At 46.3% G+C, this 23163-nt stretch overlaps 1 protein-coding gene and 1 non-coding gene across 2 annotated transcripts; both read right to left on the reverse strand.

The window, feature by feature from the left end:
- Positions 1–451: 451 nt before the first annotated feature.
- Trnaa-agc (transfer RNA alanine (anticodon AGC)) lies at positions 452–525 on the reverse strand. The gene has a single exon. It is a non-coding gene; the product is annotated as a tRNA-Ala (tRNA).
- An 11027-nt stretch (positions 526–11552) lies between these two features.
- On the reverse strand, positions 11553–20542 carry LOC144257034 (flavin-containing monooxygenase 5-like). Its single transcript, XM_077802964.1, has 8 exons — positions 20408–20542; positions 19140–19328; positions 18522–18684; positions 17061–17203; positions 16785–16984; positions 15099–15448; positions 14204–14276; positions 11553–11916 (listed from the first exon to the last, which is right to left on the reverse strand). Exons 1-8 carry the CDS (start codon positions 20540–20542, stop codon positions 11553–11555), a joined length of 1617 nt encoding a protein of 538 aa, XP_077659090.1.
- Positions 20543–23163: the final 2621 nt, after the last annotated feature.

Raw genomic sequence — 23163 nt, forward strand, 5'->3', positions numbered from 1 at the left:
ACATCTACAGCCCTGTCTTGTAATTTGTTTAGAGACAGGGTCTCACTGAGTTGCTTATCACCTTGCTTTTGCTGAGGCTGGCTTTGAACTCATGATCCTCCTGCCTCAGCCTCCAGAGCTGCTGGGGTACAGGTGTGTGTCACCACACCCATCTCCCAGCTGGTGATTTCTTCCTTATTTTAGTATATCCAGTCTCCTGAGACCCAATAGGCTTTGAAATTCCAGTATTAAATCCTAGTAAAGGCCTCCCCCACTTTTTCTGTTCACCACCTTGCTGAGAAGATGCCTGTCTGCTTCTCGGGTTTCATGCCATAGAGCAGCCAGGAAATCAACCTTCTCTATTCCACCATCTTGAAAAACAACTCTCAAGAAGATTTTTTACAAATTATTATTTCCCTCATATTCTCTCCCCCAATTTCTCACTCATTTCTAATTTTTTTAATTCTCTTTTTTGTGGTGCTGGGGATTGAACCCAGGACCTTGTGCATGCTAGGCAAATTCTCTACCAACTGAGCTACATCCCCAGTCCTTGTTTTTTGTTCTAATTTAAATTTTTTTCAAATTTTATTTCACTATATTACTGAATTTCATTATTTTTTACTTTTTCCATCCTTCAGGATTTGTGTATGTGTGTGTACATATAAATATATGTAAAACTTTATTTTAGTTGTTTTCTTTTTCACTGTTTAATTTTTAGCCTTGGTTTGACAGACATTTGAGTTGATTTGATCTTACATGTTTTTGTTTATACCTTTGTTTGTGTTCCTCTTGCTGCCTCTGCTTCACTCTCTTCTGTAGGGCATGATGTAAAATGTGGGGATGCTGCAACATGTAAGGGCGTGCTGCATCAGAAAGAGGAAGTCTTACTTGCTGGCTGCTATCTGCCTCTCAGTCCTGGGGCCAAGTGTAGCTAAGATGGCGCCTGGCAATCACCCAGGAGGCGGTGCTGTGGGTGGTGACGAAAAATCAGACCACCTCTGGTCCCCACTATTAGCCAAAATTTCCTTTTCCCTCTTCTTCTTCTTCTTCTTCTTCTTCTTCTTCTTCTTCTTCTTCTTCTTCTTCTTCTTCTTTTAAAAGAGAGAGAGAATTCTTAATATTTATTTTTTAGTTCTTGGCGGACACAACATCTTTACTTGTATGTGGTGTTGAGGATCGAACCAGGCCACATGCATGCCAGGCGAGCGCGCTACTGCTTGAGCCACATCCCCAGTCCTCCTTCTTTTTTTATAGACATCATCTGCTACATATCTCCTGCCTCCTGCTTCTCCACTATTCACTTTAAATGTTTCAAACTTTCTCCTGCATCCATACCCTATTTTCTCTTCACTCCAGAAATTGTAAGCCCACTGTCTGGTAGAATTATACAGTTTGTGTAATTCCTTCCCTGTTGACATTCTTGTAATTACTAGTACAATGGATGACATAGTAGACAGCTGACTCTACTCATCCTGCATAGGTGGAAATTTGTGTTCTAAATATCAAACACCAGACATTTATCATAAGGCTGTACATCTGTTGCTAAACTTAGTGCTATTCCAGCTCCTCATTCCTCTACAAGGGGATGAAAAGTGTTTGGGAAACTTTAAGTTCACAGAGTAGAGATTGTGCCACTGAGCAGTGCTCACAACTCAGCCAAGTAACAGCAAATCTTCCCTCACACCTGATGCAAACCTGTCTGAACTTCAACAGTACTTCAACACACAAAACCCCCGGAGCAACAACCAGACCCCAAGGAGAATCAACCAGAGGAGGTCCTTGTGTCACACTCATGGACATCTACTCATATGTCAAAACAGAGAAGTTCCAAAACAAAAGATAACTACACAAATGGACACGTACATAAAAGGGAAGAGAAATCTACCTCAGTGGATACACAAGTCACAAAACTCTGAAAACTCAAGAAAACAGGCAAACAGATCTTTACCCAAATTCCTAGAACCTCCACAAAGGATCCCACTGATATGGAACTGGACAGAATTCCAGAGAAAGACTATAAAAAGCTGATAATTAAAATTTTGAATCAACTAAAATAAGACCTAGGAAATGAAAAACAGGAAATGGAAGATCATTTCAATAAAGAGATAATGAAAGTAAGTCAGTTAGGACTTTTGGAAATGAAAGACATGATGAATTAACAATTAACAATTCACTTGAAAGTGTCACCAACAAATTAGATTGTGTAGAAAATAGAATTTCAGGCCTTAAAGACAAAGTGCATGAACTTGAAAACTCAGCCTGCAATAAAGGCAAAAAGAGACCATGATGAAAATGTATATCTCTGGGAAAGCTTCAGGAGAACAAGCCCTAGAGTCACGGGACTAGAAGAAAACATAGAGATACAAGCTTAGGAATTTAGAAACATCTTCAATGAGATAGTACAAGAAAAATTTTCTCATTCAAAAAATGATATAGATAAACATGGACAAGATGCATATAGGACCTCAAATTCAGAAGATTAGGCACAACCTCCCCAAGGCCTATCATAATTAAAATGAGTAACAGAAAGTAAGGAAAGAATACCAAAAGCTGCAGGAGAAAAATATCAGGTCACATTCAGAGGCAAACCAGTCAGTCTCACTTCTGACATCTCAACTCAGACCCTGAAATCAAGGAGGAACGGGAATGAGATATTCCAAGACTAAAACAAGTTGCCAGCCACGATTGCTTTATCCAGCAAAGCTGTCTCTCGAGGTTGACTAAAAAATAAAAATTTTCCACAACAAGGATAGAGTAAAATAATTCATTGCTACTAAGCCAGCACTACAAAGAAAGCTCCAAGAGGAACCCAAAACAATGCCAAAGCCCCCAAATAGATTAAAATCACAGGAATAACAGCCAACTAAATGAAAAACAAGATAAAATTAAAAACAGCTAGCATAATACTCTCATAATACTCTATCAAATACCATTTTATTCTTCTTGAAGCCTGAGTAATACTCCACTGTGCGTGTACACGCACGCGTGCGCGCACACACACACAACATACATATAACATTTTCTTTGTCCATTCATCTGAGGGGCACCTAGGTTGAATCCATAGCTTGCTATTGTAAATTGAGTTGCCATAAACATTTGTGTGGCTGCGTCTCACTGGCATGCTGATTTAGATCTTTTGGGTATGTACCAACGAGTGGGATAGCTAGATCATACGATGGTTCCAGTGCCTGTGTTTTTGGGGGGAAATATCAATACTACTTTTCAGAGTGGTTGCACTAGTTAGCAGTCTCACCAACACTGTATGAGTTTACCTTTCCCCAGCATCCTTGCTGACACTTATTATTTGTATTCTTGATAATTGCCTTTCAGACTGGAATGAGAGAAACTCTAAATGTAATTTTGATTTGCATTTTACTAATTGCTAGAGATGTTGAACATTTTTTCATGTATTTGTTGGCTGTTTTTGTTTCTTGAGAAGTAACTGCTTAATTCTTTTTTCCCAGAAAGTCAAAGGTTGAATGTTTTCTCTGATATGTAGGATTTATCCCAAAATAATGTGGAAATTGGGGAGGGAAAAGGGGAGATCACATCAGAATAAAAGAGCGACCAATGAGGTTGGTGAAGGGGATGGAGCTAGAGAGAGAAGGGACAGGGTAGGGAAGAGCTGTGGGTAGACCCGACCTCATCCTCCTGTGCACATGCATGGAGACACACAGTGCACTTCACCACCATGTCCATCCACATGACCCTGACTTGAAACAAAAAGTGAGAGTAAAGAGTGAAAAGATCATGAGAGTCCAGGAGAGGGAAAGGCGAAGCAAACTGTATTGCATGCTCTTCTAATTTTGTCAAAATGAATCTTAATGTCATGTATAACTAAAAGGAACTAATTAAAAGGGAAAAATTAAAATCAGCAAACTATCCAAAATGGCAAGAAATAACAAGCACATATCATTCATAACGCCAAACGTAAATGGTCTCAACTCTCCAATTAAAAGACGTAGAATAGCAGAATGGGTCAACAAAGCAGATCCAACTACATGTTTATGCCTTAGTTGTCAGGTTACCCAATTCCATTAAAAAGGCTTTGTCTTGTAGCTTAGTGGTGTGGCACCTGCCTAGCACATGTGAGGCACTGGGTTTGATCCTCAGCACCACATGAAAATAAATAAATCTGTCCATCTACAACTAAAAAAAAGATAAAAATAAGAATGGTACTTCTGAAATTAAATTTCCTATATACCGCAATACAATAATTTTGGGTGATTCCAACATATTCTCAGCACTAATAGGTCATTCAAGCATAAAATCAGTAAAGGTATTTCTGATCTCGTAGACACTGAGGGGCTGTTTCACCCTAAAACAGCCGAATTTATTTTTTTCTCAGCAGCTCATGGAACCTTTTCCAAAATTGATCATATTCTAGGTCCAATATAGGTCTTAGTAAATAAAAAATAATTCATATAATCCCATGCATCCTAACTGATCACAATGGAATGAAAATTGAAATCAACATCAAGAAAAATAATAGGAAGCACCTTTGTCCAAGGAGATTGAACAATACTCTTTTGAATGAAGAATGATCATAGAAAAAGTGAGAGAAGAAGTCAAGAAATTCTTAGAAACAAATGAGAACAGAGATACAACATATCAACTCTCTGGGTCAGTATGAAAGCAGTTCTGTGATGAAAATTTATGGCCTTGAGTAACTACATTAAAACAGATCCCAAAAAAATTAGCTTATGCTCCACCTCAAGGCCTTAGAAAAGGAAAAACAAACTAATTCTGCCGGGTTTCTGTCCCGGCGACTAAAAGGCTCAGGGGTCACTCTAGTTAAACTGGGCTAACTGGGCTGCACGAAATAACCACACAAGAGACACAAATACCTTTTTCTTTGGGGTCACTGTGACGGCTCCTCTGACCTTAAGAAAGAGAGAGAGCGAGAGCACGCGCTGACCTCTTTTATTGAGGAGAAGCTACTCAATTGAGGCAAGGGGTCAGGTTTCAGGGGGCTGAGTATCTTCATGGGGTCCACTGTCAGCAGGTTGACTGACATCTGGGTAGGCCACACCCAGGGGCACAGTAAGAGAAGGGGACACACACAAGGCACTTCCATGGAAGATTCTATCCTAAACAGGGCCAGGGGTTATATTACAAAGGAACAGGTGAGCGTAGCTCCACCCACGGGGCTGTAGCAAGACACACCCATTTCTGTGACTGAGCGCCTCAGCACCCAACTGGGGAGTGTAACTCAGTCACCCATAAGGTTGGCCTCCCACATAATTCCAAAAATCAGTAGGAGACAGGAAATAATTCAGACCAGAGCTGACATTAATGACATTGAGAATAAAAGTACACAGGGTCAAGGCAAAAAGAGTTGGTTCTTCAAAAACATAAATAAGACTGGCAAACCCTTGGCCAAAGTGACCAAAAGAAGGAAAGAGAAGACCCAAATAAACAAATTATAGAATAAAAAGGAGATGTCATCATAGTTACTTCTGAAATCCAGAGGATCATTAGAAACTATTTTGAAAATGTATACTCCAATTAACTGGAAAAGCTACAAGACATTCACAAATTTATAGGAATATTTGACATGTCCAAATTGAATCAGGAATATATAGAAAACCTAAACAGACCAATATTAAGTAATGAAATTGAAATACCAATTAAAAGCCTTCCAACAAAGAAAAGTTCATGACCAGATAGATTCTCAGGTGAGCTCTACCAGGCCTTTAAAGAATAACTAAAACTGTTGTTCTGAAATTATTCCATGAAACTGAAGTGCATGCGTGAAGCCAGCATAAGTCTGATCCCCAAACCAGAAAAAGACCCTTGAGGGAAATCAGACTATAGACCAATATTTCTGATGAATATAGATGACAAATCTTTAATAAAATATTAGCAAAATGCATTTAAAAATACATCAAAAGATAATACACTATGATCAATTGGGTTTTATTCCATGGATGCAAGCTTGGTTCAACATATGCAAATCAATAAATGTAATTCATTAATTAAATAGATTTAAGACAAAAATCACATGATCATCTCAGTTGATGCAGACAAGGGCTTTTGTGAAATGTGCACCCATTTACACTGAAAACCTGGGAAAACTAGGGATAGAAGAAACTCACCTCAACATTATAAAGGCTACACATAACAGACCCAAGGCAACCTCATACTGAATAGATAACCTGAAAGCATTTCCTATAAAATCAGGAACAAGATAACAATGTTCTTTCTTACTAACTCCCTTCAATGTAGTCCTTGCAACTCTAGTCAGAGCATTCAGAAAAAAATTAAAGGCACATAAGAGATAAATATTGTTTAAGAGATATAAATACAAAAAGAAGAAGTCAAACTATCTGTTTTCTTTTTTATTTATATGTAACAGTGGAATGCATTTCAATTCTTATTACATATATAGAGTTCAATTTCTCATATCTCTGGTTGTATCCATAGTATACTCACACCAATTTGTATCTTCATGCATGTACTTTGGATAATCATGATTTTCACATTCCACCATCATTAATTACCCCATGCCTCCTCCCTTCCCCTCCCACCCCTCTGCTGTATCTAGAGTTGCTCTATTCCTCCCATGCTCCCCCTCTGGAACCCACTGTGAATCAGACTCCTTATATCAGAGAAAATATTCTTCTGATGACACAATCGTGTATCTAAAAGATCCTTCCACCAAAACACAAAACACAAACAAAACAAGACTTTTAGAGCTGAATAAATTCTGCAAAGTGGCATGATACAGTAACCACATTCATTAATCAATACAGTAATTATGCTGAGGAAGAAATCAGGAAAAACATCTCCCATTCAAAATAACCTAAAAACAAACAAACAAACAAACAAACAAAAAACTTGGGAATTGACCCAATCGAGGACTGAAAAATCTCTACAATGAAAATTACAGAACTTGAAAAAAATAAATTGAACGAGACCTCAGAAGATGATGAGACTGTGTTCTTAGATAGGCAGAGTTAAATGGTCAAAATGACCATTCTACCCAAACCACACAGAGTCATTGAAATCCCCTCAAAATGTCCAATGATACTCTTCACAGAAATAGAAAAAAAAAAAGTAATTAGATTCATTTGAAAGAATAACAGATCAGCAGGGCACTCCTGAGCTGCTGGAACAGGGTGGAGTGTCAGACTCCTGCCCTCGAGTGACACCACAGAGCTGTGGTGAAGCAACAGCATGGAACTGACACCTCATAGAGGGCACGTGTGGAGAGTGGGTGCCTCTCCATCCCAGGCCCATCCTGTGGAGCTGGCAGGAGTCAAGCCTGGGAAACACTGCTGGCCAGAAGGCGAGGCTATGTGAACAGCCGTGGCCCTGGGCTCTGACGCCAGCCGTCATCAGACATCCCAGTATGGGGGTTTTCTGGGCACAGCAGGAGGGCCACAAGGTGTGCCTAACACTGTTGTAACTTTTAGTGCACAAAGAAGCCCCTGGACAACTCACAGGCCTTGAACAACTTGCAGACTTCTGTAGTTCCACTTCCTGATCATGAGACCCTATGTACTAAACCTGCCAAGTAGTTCTGGGTCACTGCTCCTCTGTCCGAGGATGGTGTCCCACCTGGCCCCACTTTTCCTTGATGCTGTCCCTGTGCTTTTGTTGATCTCTGGCCCTCTACTTGTGATCTTCTGCTGTTGCTGTGCTGGTCATGGATATGAAGAGCAGAGGAATAGAGTAGAAGATCCAGAGACACAGTTAGGTGACATGTGACAGAGACGTCAAGAACACATGTTGGAGAAAAGACCAGTGGTGCTGGGAAAACCGGGTATCCACACAGAGAGGAAGGAAACTAGGACCCTGCTGCTCACCCTGCACAAAGTCAAAGCAAACTGGAAGGCAGACCTAGAAATGAGACCAGAAACTTTGTAACTGCTGGAGGAAAACACAGGGTCACCAATTCATCATACAGGTGTAGGAAGGGGCTTCCTCAGCAAGACCCTGAAGCTCAGGAATTACCCCAAGAATCAATAAGGGGGTGTCGTAACGTTAAGACGCTTCTGCACAGGGAGGAAGCCCGAGGATAAACGGAGCGACCCCAGATGTGAGAAGCTTGGCCAGCTACTCCTCTAACACGGCTACGATTTAGAATATACAGAGAACTCAAAAAAGGTAGAACCAAAAAGAAAGAAAAGCCATGCAATAAGTGGGCAAAGACGGTTTTCCAGAGAAGAAACCCAAATAGGCATGAAATATATAAAAAAGTATTCAACATCTCTAGCAATCAGAGGAATACAAACCAAAAGTGCACTAAAGTTTCACCTCCAGTCAGACTAGCAATTATCAAGGGTACACATAGTAAATGCTGGCGGTGTTGGGGAAATGCGCTTTGTTGGCAAGGAGATGCCTGTGGGCGGAGCCTCTGAAGCATCTCTTCCAGGGACAGGAGTCCCAGTGGGGGAACGAGCAGAAAGGGGACAGCCAGGAAGGGGCCCTGCTCCGTGTGTTGCAGGTGAGACTCATGAACTGTCCAGGCAGTGAGAGGCTGCCACCGCCGACCCAGCCTTAATGCTCCCAGGGCGGGACTCCAGGAGGTGGCCTGAGAAGAGGCAGCGTGACTGCGGGGGCTCCGGGAGCCTGCTTCGTCCTCCATCCAGGTGCTCCGATTTCCCCTTGGACTCCAGAGCCACCAGGGGAGGAGAGCCCTCGGGGGCTGAGGAGGGCTCCTGGGTGGCTCTAGCTGCAGTGAGCTCACAGCAGCCCTTCCTGAAGCGGCTGAGGGCTTTGATCAGAGAAGCACCCCTTTGACTTTGTGAGGTTGCTGCACATCCCTCGGAGAGGATGGCAGTTGTCACCTGATGAACAGTTTGCTGGAGTGGCAAATCAAAGTCAGAGTGGTGTTTCTTCTTTGCCGACTCCTGAAGGGCTGTAGAGTTGGTGTGCCAGGTCAGAAAGGTCGGGGGATTATAGAGTGGCTCAGTGGGGCCCGTCTTGTTTTGGCAGCTGGTTCACCTAACCAGTTGAAGGTGACATTAAAGAGAGAGAGACCTTGTGGGTGTCTTGGAAGTGTATGATTTCCATGCCTGAAAGCATTTGCAAACCTTTCAGAATAGTCAAGCATGGAGACTTCAGGATTTGAGCACCATTGGATTTTACTCCAATCAGCTACCTTAGGAAAAATTGAGGCATTATCTGGAAAGGGGTCTGGGCTGGTTTCGGGGCCTGATTTAAAGCCCCAAGTGTATGCTTATGGAAATGTCCCGTAGGATTCCTCCATTTGACTTCAGAAATCCATTCATTTGCTCTGCTTTTGGTCACTAACATTGGGAAAGATGAAGAAAATGAGAAAAACTTGGTTTGTAGGTGTGTGTTACCATAGGACACCCTTTAGCATGACCCAGGGGTCTGTAACGACATCAGGAGTTTTTTGGGGAAGGCCTTGGCTCAGCCTTAGTCCAAGGAGAGAGCATGGTGGGAGGGTCTCCTGTGCTGTTAGCAGCCTGGCTTTGAAAGGTCCACAAGGATGGGGATGGGGTCAGGGACGTCTCTAGGCTGTCCTTAGTAATAATATTGGTTGGATTCGGCTGTTGGGTGGTTTGGTAGTGGAGTGGGACATGGAGAGATGGTGGCCTCAGCGGGGCTTTGGGAGAAGGTGACATAGCTCTGACAGAGAGGGACACAGCATCAGTAGGCAGAGTAGGAGCCGGGCCAGGGGAGGGAGAGAAGGGACAGGGGCAGGCTTGGAGGCTCCAGCCCAGCTTTTGACTGTCTTATACACTGTGATGTCCCCCTAAGGTCGCTCACTTACACTGGGGCATATTTCACAGTTTGCCTTCAGAGGCTCAGCGGGGCATTCAGAGAGGAATGCTCTTTAGAAACTTTGATGAAATAATTATTTTTCCGATTAAAATTCTTTTGGTCACACTAAATAGGGGCTTTGATTAGCCATTCACAGTGTGGAACAGATTCAAAATCAAGTTTCAAAAATCCTTGGCCCCCAGAGTGGGTCCCCTTGGGTAAGGATCTCAGGCAATCAAAGTGGCTACCTACAAAGTTGTTCTTCTCCAGACATTTTCTGAAAGTAAACTCTCAATATTCATCGCGATTTCTGTTGATGGAAATAAAAATTAGCAGAGTCTCCAAGAAATAGCAGGTCAACTATTCAAAAACATATCATGGCAAAATGCTTAGTTTATGATGGGGATGCTCCCGAACAATTTAGAGTCTGCACATAGAGAATACAGATGTCACAGATGATGTTTCTATTACCAAGCAACGCCATGGCTTTAAGGAGTCCATGGTGAAATCCCTCCTCCACTTAAATCCCTAACAGTGTTGTGGGTGTGATCTTATCTAATTAGCTCATTATTTGCTTTTACACAGTTCCCTTTTTTGATTGGTTAATAGAAGGTTAAACTCAAATTTGTGGGCTATTGATGGCACAAACATAAGTGATTTTAGAAAATGAGTGTTTCTCTAAGATTTTTCTGTTGAAGTTCCCAAATGTAAAGTGACACAGACAGGATTTGAAGAAGGAGTACGAAGAGCTCCTGAATCCCTTTTTCCTAGAAGACCCTGCAGTGGATATTTGATCCTTCTCACGCAACCCCTCTTTGTCACACTCACAGGCACACAGTTATTCTCGTGTCTTTTGCACATAAATTGTGGATATCATGGTACTTTATTCCTGCTTTTGTATGTACCTTCTGAAACTGAGTGTGTCTTATTACACAACCATAACACATTATGCCGCCAGCCAGCGGTGTCGTGAGTTAGAAGGACCATCTCCCGTGCAGTGCAGGCTGAGTTCCCTCTGCGCTAAACCAGCAGTCAGTGCACACAGAGGGTCTCATGAGTTAGAAGGACCATCTCCCGTGCAGTGCAGGCTGAGTTCCCTCTGCACTAAACCAGCAGTCAGTGCACACAGAGGGTCTTGTCATCCTGTCCCCCGAGTCTCTATTAACACAGTCGATTCTGCTTGTTGTTCTTAAAGTGTAGGTGGATGTAACATTGCAGTTGTTAGACTGCAAGGAAAATATCTTGAGAACATTCTCTTTCTTCATTTCTGTTATTCCTCAATTGCACCTCAGTGGAAGAACGTTGGCCTCTGGACCAGAAGGTGGGCTGGCTCCTGGTTGTGGCAGGGTGGAACCCTCGAGTTCCGGGGGCTGTTGACTCTTCTGTAACAAGGCTGCTGGGTCAGTTGGTGAAGGTGGAGACGGTCGGGCTTTTCTGTTGGCCACAAGGTCTCCGTGTGCAGTAGGAATGGGGTTGGGGGAAGTTGGAGACTGTAGGAAGCACTTTGGGTTTTCCAGCTGGCTTCGCTTTATCTCACCCCTTGGTTTTCAATGGAGCCCCACTTGTCATTTTGTTGTCCTCTGGGTAAACCTGTGAAACCTTCAAATTCCTACTGAAATGAAGGTGAGCAAAGCTGTGCATTTCACACCTCCCTGCATGTAGAGCACGTGGAAAACCATCATTGGGGCGATTCTGTTTCCTTTGAAATATCTGTGTGTGAGCTGGCCTGTCCAAGGATGTCTTTCCCCAGACCACCGACTGCTTGCCTTTGGTAGATTCAAACCTGAGTGGCTTTGTTCTTCTCTGGTTCCAGGCCCATCTGTGTCCACGTGAGGTTAATGACCGGTCATCTGCAAGATGATGACCATGGAAGCAGAGAGAGAGATGACAGCACAGACACTTGTGACCCAAAGCCACCTAGAGGAACGGGAGCCAGAGTGCTGGAGCACACGTGTTCTCAGGGGCTTGAGGATCCGGGCTCTCTGGGTGAGGATGGCTGCCCGGGCCCCGGTCCACTTGCCGGGCCCCTGTAGGCGGTACTGGTATGGGGTGCAGGGCCCATAGAAAACCTCTCTGGCTAGCTTGGCATCCCAGAGGAAGAGGGAGAGCAGGTTGGGTTTGACGCCTAGCTCAGCAGCAATCTCATCCATGTAGTCGATGTAGTTCACTCGACGTGCACCTCTTGGGCTCTTCATAAACCTGGAATAAGAAGGACAATGTTGTAAGCTCTATGTCACATTTCCATCAGCATCATCCCGAGTTTCTAAGGGACTTTATTTCTGCTTTTTTCTTGACTCCATTGTCTTCTGTTTATCAAATCCTCCGATGTCCTGCACATGCCTTGGCCTCCTTAGGATACTATGGTCTTAGCCTCCCGTGTAAATGAGGTGTGTAAACTTCCCCGAGTGCCCAGCAGAGGGACATGTATGTAGGAAGGCTGAGGGAAGCGCAGGTGAAGCTGAGATGTCCATTTCCCTGGCAGACCCAGCTCCACCCCAGAGCCCCCATTCCCGCCACACAGCTCTGACTAGCAAGGAGTGAGTGCGGGAAGCGTCACCCGCCCTGCTCACAGCTCTCTTCAGGCCATGGGAGCTGTCTCTGCCTGTGTTCACTCTAGACATCAGTTCCTGGGACTCTCAGACAGTCAGGATGCACTCTTTGCTTCCTACATAGGACTTCTTCCACCTACACAGAAATTAAAATCACTCCAGGGCTGGGGTAGTGGCTCATTGGTAGAGAACTTGTCTAGTACGTGTGAGGCACTAAGTTTGATCCTCAGCACCACATAAAAATAAAATAAAGGTACTGTGTCCATCTACAACTAAAACACCCCCAAAAACCAAAACACAAAACAAAACAAACAAAAGCCACTCCAGTAAGTCACTCTTGGGTTAAAGAGAAGCAAGACTGGAATTTCTGACAATCTAAAAAATATCTAAATTTTTCAAAATGTTGGGAAGAAATGTTAGAAGATTCTTAAGATTTGTAAAATTAAATGACAATGATAATTTCCTAAAAAATTCATGAATACATTTCTCATGAAAACAGAGGAATAAACTTAAACCAATAATGCTGGAAACAATGGAAAAATGTAGCCCAAGAATTTTTTCTTAAGTGTTTAACTGAAACATCTACATTGATGATACATATGTTATTCAATGATATGTATATATCATACATATATGTGATATTTTCAAGTAGCATGAAGTCCTTATCCTATTGAAGTTTTAATCATTAGCTATGATTTAGCATATAAAAGCACTGTTCATTAATCTTTTTAGGTTCTAAGCCTCAAAACAACATAACAAAATTAGAAACAGGGTGAGTGAGGAAAGGACAATCTCAGACCATTCCCATCTATAAAAGTTCAAAAAATCACAAATGAACTTCTCTCCAACAGTTAACAGTGTTGGAATATAATCACACACAATGACCAATTAGTAATTATCCCTAGAAATTAAGACATGTTTAATGTAGGAAATGTATTCCTATAATTCATGCCATTAACATGCCAATGGTAGAAATCTCTGTCATTTTAGAATTTGTTCAAATGGGTTTTGATAAAATTCAACATGCATTTCTTTTCCTAAGTTGGAATCCAAGGACACCTTCTTAAGTAAAGTAGTCAATATCATCTTCAATAGTAAAACACTAACAATAGTTTAAATAAATCCATAAATAAAACAAGAACATCTGATCCTCCTTATAAGCTATGATCATCTCCTAAGGTAGAGCCAAGGAAGAGATACCAGAAAGAAGATCCAGGTATAGGAAAGGAAGAGTGAAAATTAGAACCAACTTCATGGTCACTTACCCTCCTAAGATAACCAAGTAAAGAATCATTGAAATTAATAAAGGAGTCAAGTTCTGATTACCACATAATGGTACCTGAAATAATAACTTTAATGAAGCCTAGAAATAATCAATTAGAAAACACAGGTGAAATCCATTTCCTTTAGCAACAAAGCTATAAACTACCAAGAGTAGACTGAAGTAGACATGAATGGCATTCACATAGGCTGTTGATTTTATACCTAACTGAAAGCCGAGTTAGGAAATTGCAAGAAGGACACATCCTCCAGAGTTCCCCGAGTGTGCTCGTGAGCATAGGTCTTCCTCAAAGTGCACAGAGTATGTGTTTACCACACTGAAGGAGTACGCGTCTCCCTAGGCTGCTCTGGGTGTGCGCTGGTGCAGTGTGTGTTCTCTATTCTGAACTGAGCTGGTTTCCTCTTGTGTTCTGACTTTGGTTCTGCCATGTTCTCGTGTCCTCATTTTGAGGCTGCTCAGGGCAGGGACTGGACATCCTATGAGACTGGTGTTCTGGCCAGGCTTTCCACACCTGTCCCCATGTGCATTGTCACCATAATGTCACAGAGCCAGAATTGTCTTAGGGGTCTTGTTAAGGTGCCTGGTTCAAAAACAAAGGTCCAATAGGACCTGCTGAACGAGTTTGGTGTCCTTTAGCCAGGGATGGTGTGCTTACTCTTTGGCCATTCTCCTTTTCCTTCTGTGGACCTCAGCCAGCATGTCAGCCTCTGAGGGCAAGTTTTTCAGTCCTAAGACAAAGCAAGAGAGAAATGTAAGGAGGGCTGGGAGAGGATTAAACCACAACAACAAAAAAAGAAATTTTGAATGAGAAGAGTTGTAATAATCATCATTTTATGGAATTCATAATTAAAGCACTTTGTATAAAATCCCAAGGAAGAGAATTTCCTATCAATTTCAGGAGTCAGGAGAGGAATCGACTTCCCGTAAGAGAAACAGGCTTTGAGTCGTTCCTCACTTTAAACCCATAACAAAATCTGTGAATACCAAGAATTCCCCAATGTGTTTTTAATCTTTCAGTGATACTCGGACTATACTGATATGTCTCAAAATCTTCTCTCTAGACATTGCCTGGCTTGGAGCTCACATCTCAAATACAAGTCCTCAGGCTTCAGAGCAGGTGGGAAATCATTCTTCTCCCTGTATCTTCAGGAGTTGTGCAGTGAGGGAAAACATCCCGAGGCTGCAATGATGCTTTTGGTAAGAAGTGAAAATCCAAAGTGGCCTGGGTGTGAATGTGAGCGTTGGGGGCCGAGGGAACATGGCAGAATGAAGGTCTGAGTGTGAAAAGACACAGCACCATGAGGGACAGAACAAAGAGAAGTAGGCACAGAACTCTAAGCTGTTCCCCTGTTCTTCCCTTGGACGCTTTCATTTTCAACAGAGTTCTTTTAGAAATGAAAAATCGACTTTCTAGAGAATACAAAAGTAATTTCTTATGGCAAAATCTGGGGTGCTGTGGTAGAAGGTAAACAGGACAGAGGGGCTCCGGGTGCCTTGCCATTCATGCATAATTAGGAACCCCGGCTGCTCACCCAGGAGGGCGGGCCTACCTTGGAACACGCGCACAACCCATCGGCTCTGGAGTTCTGCTGTGGGGATCAGGGCCCCCACGGGCTGCAGGAGGCCAATGAAAGCCAGCGTTGGCTTCTCCAGCTGAGGAGGGAAGACAAACTTATAGGTGCAATGCTGGCTCTCCAGGATTGCTAAGTCATCCTCCAAGAAGGGGAAAGAGCAGGTGTATCCTGTGGCAAAGAGGACAGTGTCAACCTCCTCTTCAGTGCCATCCTCAAAGATGGCAGACGTCTCGGTGAACTCCTTGACGTTTGGTTTCATTCGCACTCTTCCTGTGACTATGTGATTTGGCAGGTCGTCACTGACAACTGTTTGATATGAAAAAATTCTGCACGATAAGGAAGGAAATGTAAGGAAGTGAAAATAAAGTTCCTCCTTCAAGAAACTGTGTTTGGAAATACTCAGGAAGCCACCACAGTATTTCAATCATGTTAATTATTTTATTCTTACAAAGGTAGTTTAGTTTATTGGTTAAGAACTTGATTTTCAGAGTCAGAAGTCAGCTTCTGTATTGGTTCTACCTATTAGCCACTGAGACCGTTGGTCAAATCCCAAAACACTTCAGCCTCAGTTTCTAAATTTGTGAAAACAAAATGATACCATAGCAAAATCAGATTGGGCCAATCAGGTGATAATATATACTAAATATTATTAGATAATACTTAAGTATTGCTTTGATTTTTAACATATTTATTTCATCTTAATAATATGTAAATTTTGATGTTAGTTGGTCATTAATATTTTTCAAGGATCTACGAGGTGAAATGGAATTTTTTCTTTCTTTCTTTTGGTAGTGCTGGGGATCTGTTGCATCAAATCCTCTTCAGTGCCTAGGAGAGCTTGCAGTGAGGCCAGATTCCACTTAACATAGTAATGAGGGAGAGGCAGAGGGGAGCTGGCCACCCGTCTCATCTTTATCTTTTGGAGGGGATCTGAAAGGGGTGACCTGGTGGTAAAGTCATGGAAAGCACCCATAAACCATCAACCTCTGAAGGAAACCACCTGTGCAGTGGGCAGGTGTCGAGTCCCATGGTTTCCCCTTGCTTGTGAGGGTGGCCCTTTACCGTGTCTCTGCCCACTGCCTGCGGAGCAGTAAGTGATCAAATGTCCCAGCCTTCTCCACTGAGTCCTCCAACCTCCCCTTGGGATCCTAAAACAGTCGGCATGGGGCTTTGGCAGCCCTGGGGTTCAACAGGTCAAACACAGGGCTTGGTGTGTGCTAAGCAGGCTCCCTGCCGCTGACGACAGCCCCAGCCCTTTTATGCTTTACTTTGAGAACCTGTTTCCCTAAGTGCCCAGGCAGCCCTCCTGCTTTATCCCCCTGACTGATCACTGGTATGGACCACCAAGCCCGGTGAAATGACGGCTTTGAATTCAAGAGCAAACAGAGTAGCTGACAGGTGATGGCAAACAGAGGAAGTAAGGCAGAGTCACAGGGTCAGGACTCAAATAAGGCAGATGTTTGAGTCTCTGTCCCCCCCCACAACACAGATCAATTATACCTTTAGTGGAATTCCAAGAACATTGGAAGGAAATAACTTGAATATTATCAATCAAAATGCATTCTAATGTCAGTTAGAATGGTCTCCTTTGATCCTGGTTCTTTGCAAATAACTTACAGACTCTGCTGAGCTGCCTGGCCGTCCCAGCCCAGGTGCACGTACCTGTGTGCAGCCTGCAGCCCATAGTTGGCGTGGCTGAACCTTGCGTTCAGTTTCTTCTCTGCCCACCTGTTGATGAGGAATGAGGGCAGTAGTTTTTGGAGTGCACTATTGTACCGGGTGAAGAGGGCAGTGTCCATGGGGTTGCCGTCATCCCACACCCGGTTCCAAATCCACGCGCCTCGTCTCGTGCTGAGGAAAACCTGCGAGAGAGGAGAAGCCGCCCAGTAAGAACTCTGTCTTCTCACCTTGATGTCAGAATGAGGGTAAAATGCCAACCTGCTCAGCAACACGACTGATCTCGCCAGCCACATCCGCTCCAGAGTTCCCGATGCCAATCACAACCACTCTCTTCCCCGCAAAAGCGTCTGGATGCCTGTACTCCCAGCTGTGCAGGTACCTGCCCCGGAACCTCTGGATGCCTGGGAGGAGAGACCAAGCCACGTCAGCAGCACAGACGGGAGCGGGGTCTGGCACAACGTGCTTCCAAGCCGAGGCTGAGTCTCTTCCACCCCCTTTGCTGCTGTGGGTCAGGCACTGCCGAAATGACAGAAGGAGACTGTGCAGGGAACAAAAGGTCCAGAGGCTGAGACCAAGGTCCAGCAGACGAATGTCCCTTCAAACCCAACCTGAAGTTCTTTCACTGTGCTCACTGTGCTACCTTAGGATGTTCTTGTCTTTTTCTGATTCTCCACTGATATACGAGGAACTGCCTTCACTTCTTGTAACACTGAGAAGGAATTATGCACAAAGGTCCTTAGCCAGGTGAGCGTGCAGAGTGCTGTCCAAGGAAGCTGACCCCAGCTTTAGAGGTTAGAGTGGTCAGCAGAATACTGTGTGGAAGTTTTAATGATATATTTATTTAACTAGCATAATCTAACAGGCTAGTGTATAATCAGCCCACAGAGGTACTCCTGAGGCTTTTACGCCTGTGCCATGTCTTTATAATGCATGTATTGTAAACGAGTGTGTGTGCGTGTCACATTCCAGTAGCTCCAGAGACAGGCGGCCCTCAGCAACTCTGTTGATTAGGACAAATGCGAATGAGTAGTTTCAGAGGTTCTTGACAATTCTGATTGTATTCCACAAATATCACAGACGTTGCTACAGGTGTATGTTTTACCTGTCTTCACTCAGCCCTCCCTCACTTCTCCTTGGGGACTCTCAAGAACACCTCCTTATTCATGTGTCTGCTTTGGTCTTTCTCCCTGTCCAACCATCTTCCCACCACTGCAAGACAGACCTGTGTAAGTACAAACGATCAGGTGGCAGGCCCACCCAGGCACACACACAGGCACACATGCACTCACATGCACACACACATGCACTCACACACACACTTACACACACTCACAAACAACTGCACACTCAAACTCACACACACGTGCACACTCACATATGCACACACTCACACACACACATACACACTCTGCACTGGTTGCTCACTGACTCCCGCCTACCTCTCCTGCCCACACACCTGCTCCTCCCACAGCAAGGGTGTGTTCTCCTGGCCTGGCCACACTCCATTGCTCACTTGCTTCTTCTTCGTGGAAGGGCAGAGCCCTGCCTTGGCTGCCTGGGGAAGGCTGGGCTTCCAGTACCAGGGCTACCTCTATCATCTGAGTGCTCCTCTCTGCACCCCACTGTGCCAGGAAAAGGCTTCTGTCCTGTGCCCGTGATAGCGTGGGCACAGAGATTCTTGGATCCCAAGATCTTCCCTCACACTCATCAGTTACATACCTGCAAACTCCTGTAAGGGCAAATGCTTCTCAGTGTAATGGCCGCTGCAGATCATGACCCCGTCGAAGATGTAGGATTGCTGCTTCCCATCAGCTTCTACCACCACATCCCACTGGCCAGAGGATGAAAAATCAGGGCGCTTCCTCACACTGCACACCTTCGCCTGGGAAGCAAGGGGCCAAGGCAGCCTTAGTGCTAGAGCACGGCTCCTCTCCATCCCCAGGGAACGCTGGGTTCACAATAAAGTGGGTGGTGGCTTCTGTCTCCATAGCTCCTGGGATTTTATAATTTTATGCACAACATCCTCCTAGAATTGTTTCTTCCCTAGGATGGAGGTACGTTGGGCAACATAGTACCTAAAATTCCATTCCTAAACCTGTATTCTACGTCTAATATAATTAACTGAAACCTCAGCTTAGGGACCAATGCGGACACAGTGCACCTTGGAGGGGACCTGATTTAGAAATGTCTTCACTAACGTAGAGAATGTGCCGAGACACCAGGTCTCTCCAGAACTGTGGTGGACACGCACAGTGGACAGGCGCCCCTGCCTGCTCTGGCTGGTGAAGACCTGCGAGGACCCACGTGGAGGTGCTGAGCAGGGTTGGCCTTCCTTACCAGGAACTCGATGTGTTGCATGAGACCAAAGTGCCTGGCGTACATCCTGAGATACTCCATCATTTTGGAATTGTGCATGTAGTTGGGAAAATGGTCAGGGACGGGGTAGTCGCTGAAGGCTGTCATCTCCTTGGAGGTGTTGCAGGTCAAGGATTTGTATATCCCAGCTCGTCCAGTGTCGGGGGTCTCCTGTGGGAAGCAAACCGGCCATGACCTCCAGTGTTCAGGCACATAGTGGGGAAGGAGAGGGGGTTGTCAGCCTGTGGGTTTGGGACTCGTGGTCCTTGTGGGTTTCTGCAATGGAGCTGACCAGGAAGGAGGTGCTGGAGTCAGCCCGTGTGGAGATGAGAGGAATAGAATCCTCTTCATGATGATGGACCCTGAGTGTGCCCTGATCCTCTCCCAACAGGAAAATGTCCAGACATATCAGAAAACCCAGGAAGGACAGGGGGAGGAGGAGAAGAGGGAAAGGGATGTATCAGGAATGAACTGGAGCAAAGTATGTACTTTATACCTATGGATATGTCTCTATGAACCCACTGCTATTTGTAAATTTAACACCCTAATAAAAACATTAAAAGTCATCAAAACACAAGAAACAAATTCTAAACCAACCAAAAAGGAAGAAACATAAAACCGAGTGGTGAAGAGAAGTTTCCCAAGGAGAAATTCAGCCTCGCAGCTGAGGAACAGGGATTAGGAGGAGGCCCTGGAAAGAGGCTCCACATAACCCGGGAGGAAGCAGTCATGAACACGTGGTGTGCTCAGCTCACTAACTGACACACCAGGTGAAATCAGGCAGGGCCACGAAGAGGCACACTGGGTGAAGACTGTGTGCCACGTGCTTAAAGTCTCGCTGTTGTTGAGAAGCGTGAGCTGCCTCTGTCCATCATGGAGGGCCCATAGTGAACGCTCTCAACTGCATCCAACCCGCCCACAGAGCAGCGAGAAGGTGACCCGTGGTGTGCAGGGAAGGGCCAGGGTCCGCATGCAGGGGACCTCCGGCCTGTCCCCAAGTCTGCCAAGCAGAAGGACCTGTCAGTTTTATGTGCAGAAGCCCACGTGCTCCTGGGGGCACCAGGGAAATGCAGGAAAGAGGGTCCTGCAAGCCTCGGAGTTTCAGCTTCGTCTCAGTGTAGACATTGCCACTTGTCGGGGACACCAAGGAGTGAAGGAGGAACTGCTCAGAGTGGACACGTTCTGGGTCCTGTCAGAGAGGAAGCATCTCTCACACACAGCTGCACTTCTCGGGAGGAGCACAGAATTACCTCGTATCTCCACAGTCCTCCAATGTCGCTGCCTTTTTCAAAACACGTGGGCTCCAGTCCCTCCTCCAGGCAGCACTTAATGGCCCCTAATCCGCTGACCCCGGCGCCAATCACTGCAATTTTTTTTGCTTTCATGGTCTCTGAAATGAAGGAGAATTCTTTCAGTTTTGTTGTCCCAGAGGGAAGGCCCTCCAGGAGGGCCCGTCCTGTCTGGAGTGGCCCTGTGAGCAGCTGGGCTGCTGACTCCTGTCCTAACCCAGGTGTGGGGCTTGTGCTCTGAAGCCAGTCCACCCTCCTTGCTGGCCAGCCGTCTCTGGGCTCCACGGCGTCCTCCAACCTCCAGAGGAGCCTGGCCTGTGGTCTGATCCCATCCCTGCCCTCTTTCAGCCTGGGCCCTTTGTTCTGGGAGGCAGGTTCCCTAGAGCTGCTCCAGAGGCCCACCTCCTGCTCTAGTGGGTCAGTGAGATGCCACAGCCCATTCCCACATGACTGCTGCTGTCCCTGTGCAGGAGGTCAGCCTCCATTCCCCTGGGGCTCAACAAGGGGCAGCCCCTCCAGCAATCTTGTCAGAAAGACCCCCAGAAATAGCAGTCTGGGCTCTCATCCCCCAGTGCCATGTTCCCCCCCCAAGCATTAGTCAGGCTCCTGCAGAGAGACCCAGCCAGCAGCCTAGCAGGAGGCACACAGAGGGAGGCTGACACATGGAGGGTGGTGCCCGGGAGAGTGGCTCACGTGCTGCTGGAGGCCAGGAGTGCCAGGACAGGCTGTCCTCAGGACTGAGACCCTGTGGTGCGGGTCGTGTGGCTCCGTCCAGGAATGGAGGCTGTAGACCCAGGGCGGGGATGGGGCACCTCTCTTGGGGCCCCGGGAAGAGCTGGGACGAGTCCCGGAGTCCTTGGGCCCAGCAGCCTGGCCTTCTGATGTCCAAGCCAAAGGGTGTCCCAGCTCTAGGGAGAGACAGAAGGTGGGTCTCTCTCTGCCTTTTATTGTGTTCTTACCTCCCACCTGTAGGATAGGGCCTGCCAACGTAGAGGGTGGGTCTTCCTTTCCCTGTCACCTGAGTCTCAGGCCTGTGTCCTCTGGAAACACCCTCACACACACCCACCCACCGAAGCAACCCTATCTTTCCCATCAAATAGCAAACTATCTGTGTTTCCGTTTCAGGGAAAGAGGAATGCACAGTGCATACTGAACTTTGAGGATAATTACTCCTTCACTGGCTATCTCAATATCTCTTAATCCAAAATAACCATTGCAGGTCCAAAATTTGTGACATTGGTAACCATATGTCCCTGATTCTTCAGGTAAAAGAAAAACAATAAGGGGTCCCAGTGTGGGGCACTGGGACCAAAGGGGACTCAAGTCGGGGCCTGGAGACATCCCAGACTCCTGAGGTTTCTCCAGGAGAAGGAGGGCCCAGTGGTGAGAATGAAGCTGATCTGGGGACATCAGGGAGCACAGCTGACCTGTTCCCTGCAGAGGGATATTTGGGAAAGGGGGGAGGGGGCTGTGCTCAGAAGGGGCTTGTGAGGGAGCAGACTGTGGGGTTGAGGGAAGCCTCTAGAAGCCAAACAGCTGTGTTAGTGTCACTCCATATCGGCAATATGAACCCGAGGCCAGGACCAAGGTTCCCTGGGCTCAGGGCTCTGGAAGTTCCAGTGCCACATGGAGTGACCTCTTTGTTTGGGACCTCTGACAGGGCTTTGGGCCTCTGATGAGGGCAGCATGTCCTGGTGGAGCCAATCCCTCCCCTCATGAGCCAGGAAACACAGGGGACAGGAAGAGCCTGTGGTCCCACCGCCCCCTTCCAGGGCATGCCCCTGTGGGCTGAGGACCTCCTCCCAGGCCCACCTGGAAGGATCTCACCACCTCCCCAGTGCGCCATCTGGGAGCCAAGCCTGAGCACCCGGATCCAGGGACACCACACAGACCACAGCAAAAGCCTCCCTTCTGCCCATGGGTCAGCACACTGTGGCCTCCTCGTCTGCACTCACTGGCCCTCTGGGCAGTGAGTCAGCTCCTGGCCTCCTCTGCCTGGAGGAACCTGTTGGAGGTGAGCTCAGGCCATAGGGGCTGGCCTGGGACTAGAGGTCGGGTAACCCCAGACCTCTACCCAGGTCACAGCAAAATAACTGACTCTGGGAGTGACAGGAGGGGCACTCTTGGGGTGTCAGGAGAGCAAGGGCCACTGTGAGCCACTGAAGGCCTGGCGGGTGCTGGCCAGAGTCCTGCCTCGGCCCACTACAGTCCAGAGCCCTGGGGCCCAGCCGACTGGCCCTCCTGGCCCTTCTCCTGATTGCTGCGTCTGAGTGCCTTCCACACCTGCTGATGCTGCAGGGTTCACCTGGAACCAGGGTGCTTCCCTGGGGGCCTGTGGTGGCTCTCTGTGCTGGCCACAGGCCTAGACAGGAGCTGGGGGCCCAGGCCTGCTGGGCACTTGCTGGTTAGGACAGAGGTCCTTTCTCAGGGCCCAGTCATCCTCTACACTGTGGGCTCACGAGGTCTGCTGCCTGGGGACAGGTGACCAAGGTGCCCTCAGCCCTGGGCCTGCCTACTCTTGTCTGGAGAGCAGCCCCCAGGGCTCTTGAGCTGATGCCAGCCCTGGCTTTTCTGAAGTGGCAACTTGTCTGGTGCCGCAGGCTGGGGCAGCACCCAGGACTGGTGTAAGTAATGCTGCCCCCTGGAGGGCCTGAGCCTGCTGCCCACAGGAGAAGAGAGGATCCCACATCTAGAAGGGGAAGAGGAAATTCCCTCTG

This window comes from Urocitellus parryii, chromosome 9 (genome assembly GCF_045843805.1).
Source record: "Urocitellus parryii isolate mUroPar1 chromosome 9, mUroPar1.hap1, whole genome shotgun sequence".
NCBI lineage: Eukaryota > Metazoa > Chordata > Mammalia > Rodentia > Sciuridae > Urocitellus > Urocitellus parryii.

What these genes read in the sequence shown, in the direction of transcription:
- LOC144257034 (XM_077802964.1), bottom strand. Translation starts at nt 20,542, where the DNA reads ATGAAAGCAAAAAAAATTGCAGTGATTGGCGCCGGGGTCAGCGGATTA. An exon ending in GAGGACTGTGGAGATACGAG is followed by an intron (nt 19,329 to 20,407) that starts GTAATTCTGTGC and finishes TGCTTCCCACAG; the next exon opens with GAGACCCCCGACACTGGACG. An exon ending in AAAAGGAGAATGGCCAAAGA is followed by an intron (nt 11,917 to 14,203) that starts GTAAGCACACCA and finishes TTCTTATTCCAG; the next exon opens with GTTTATGAAGAGCCCAAGAG.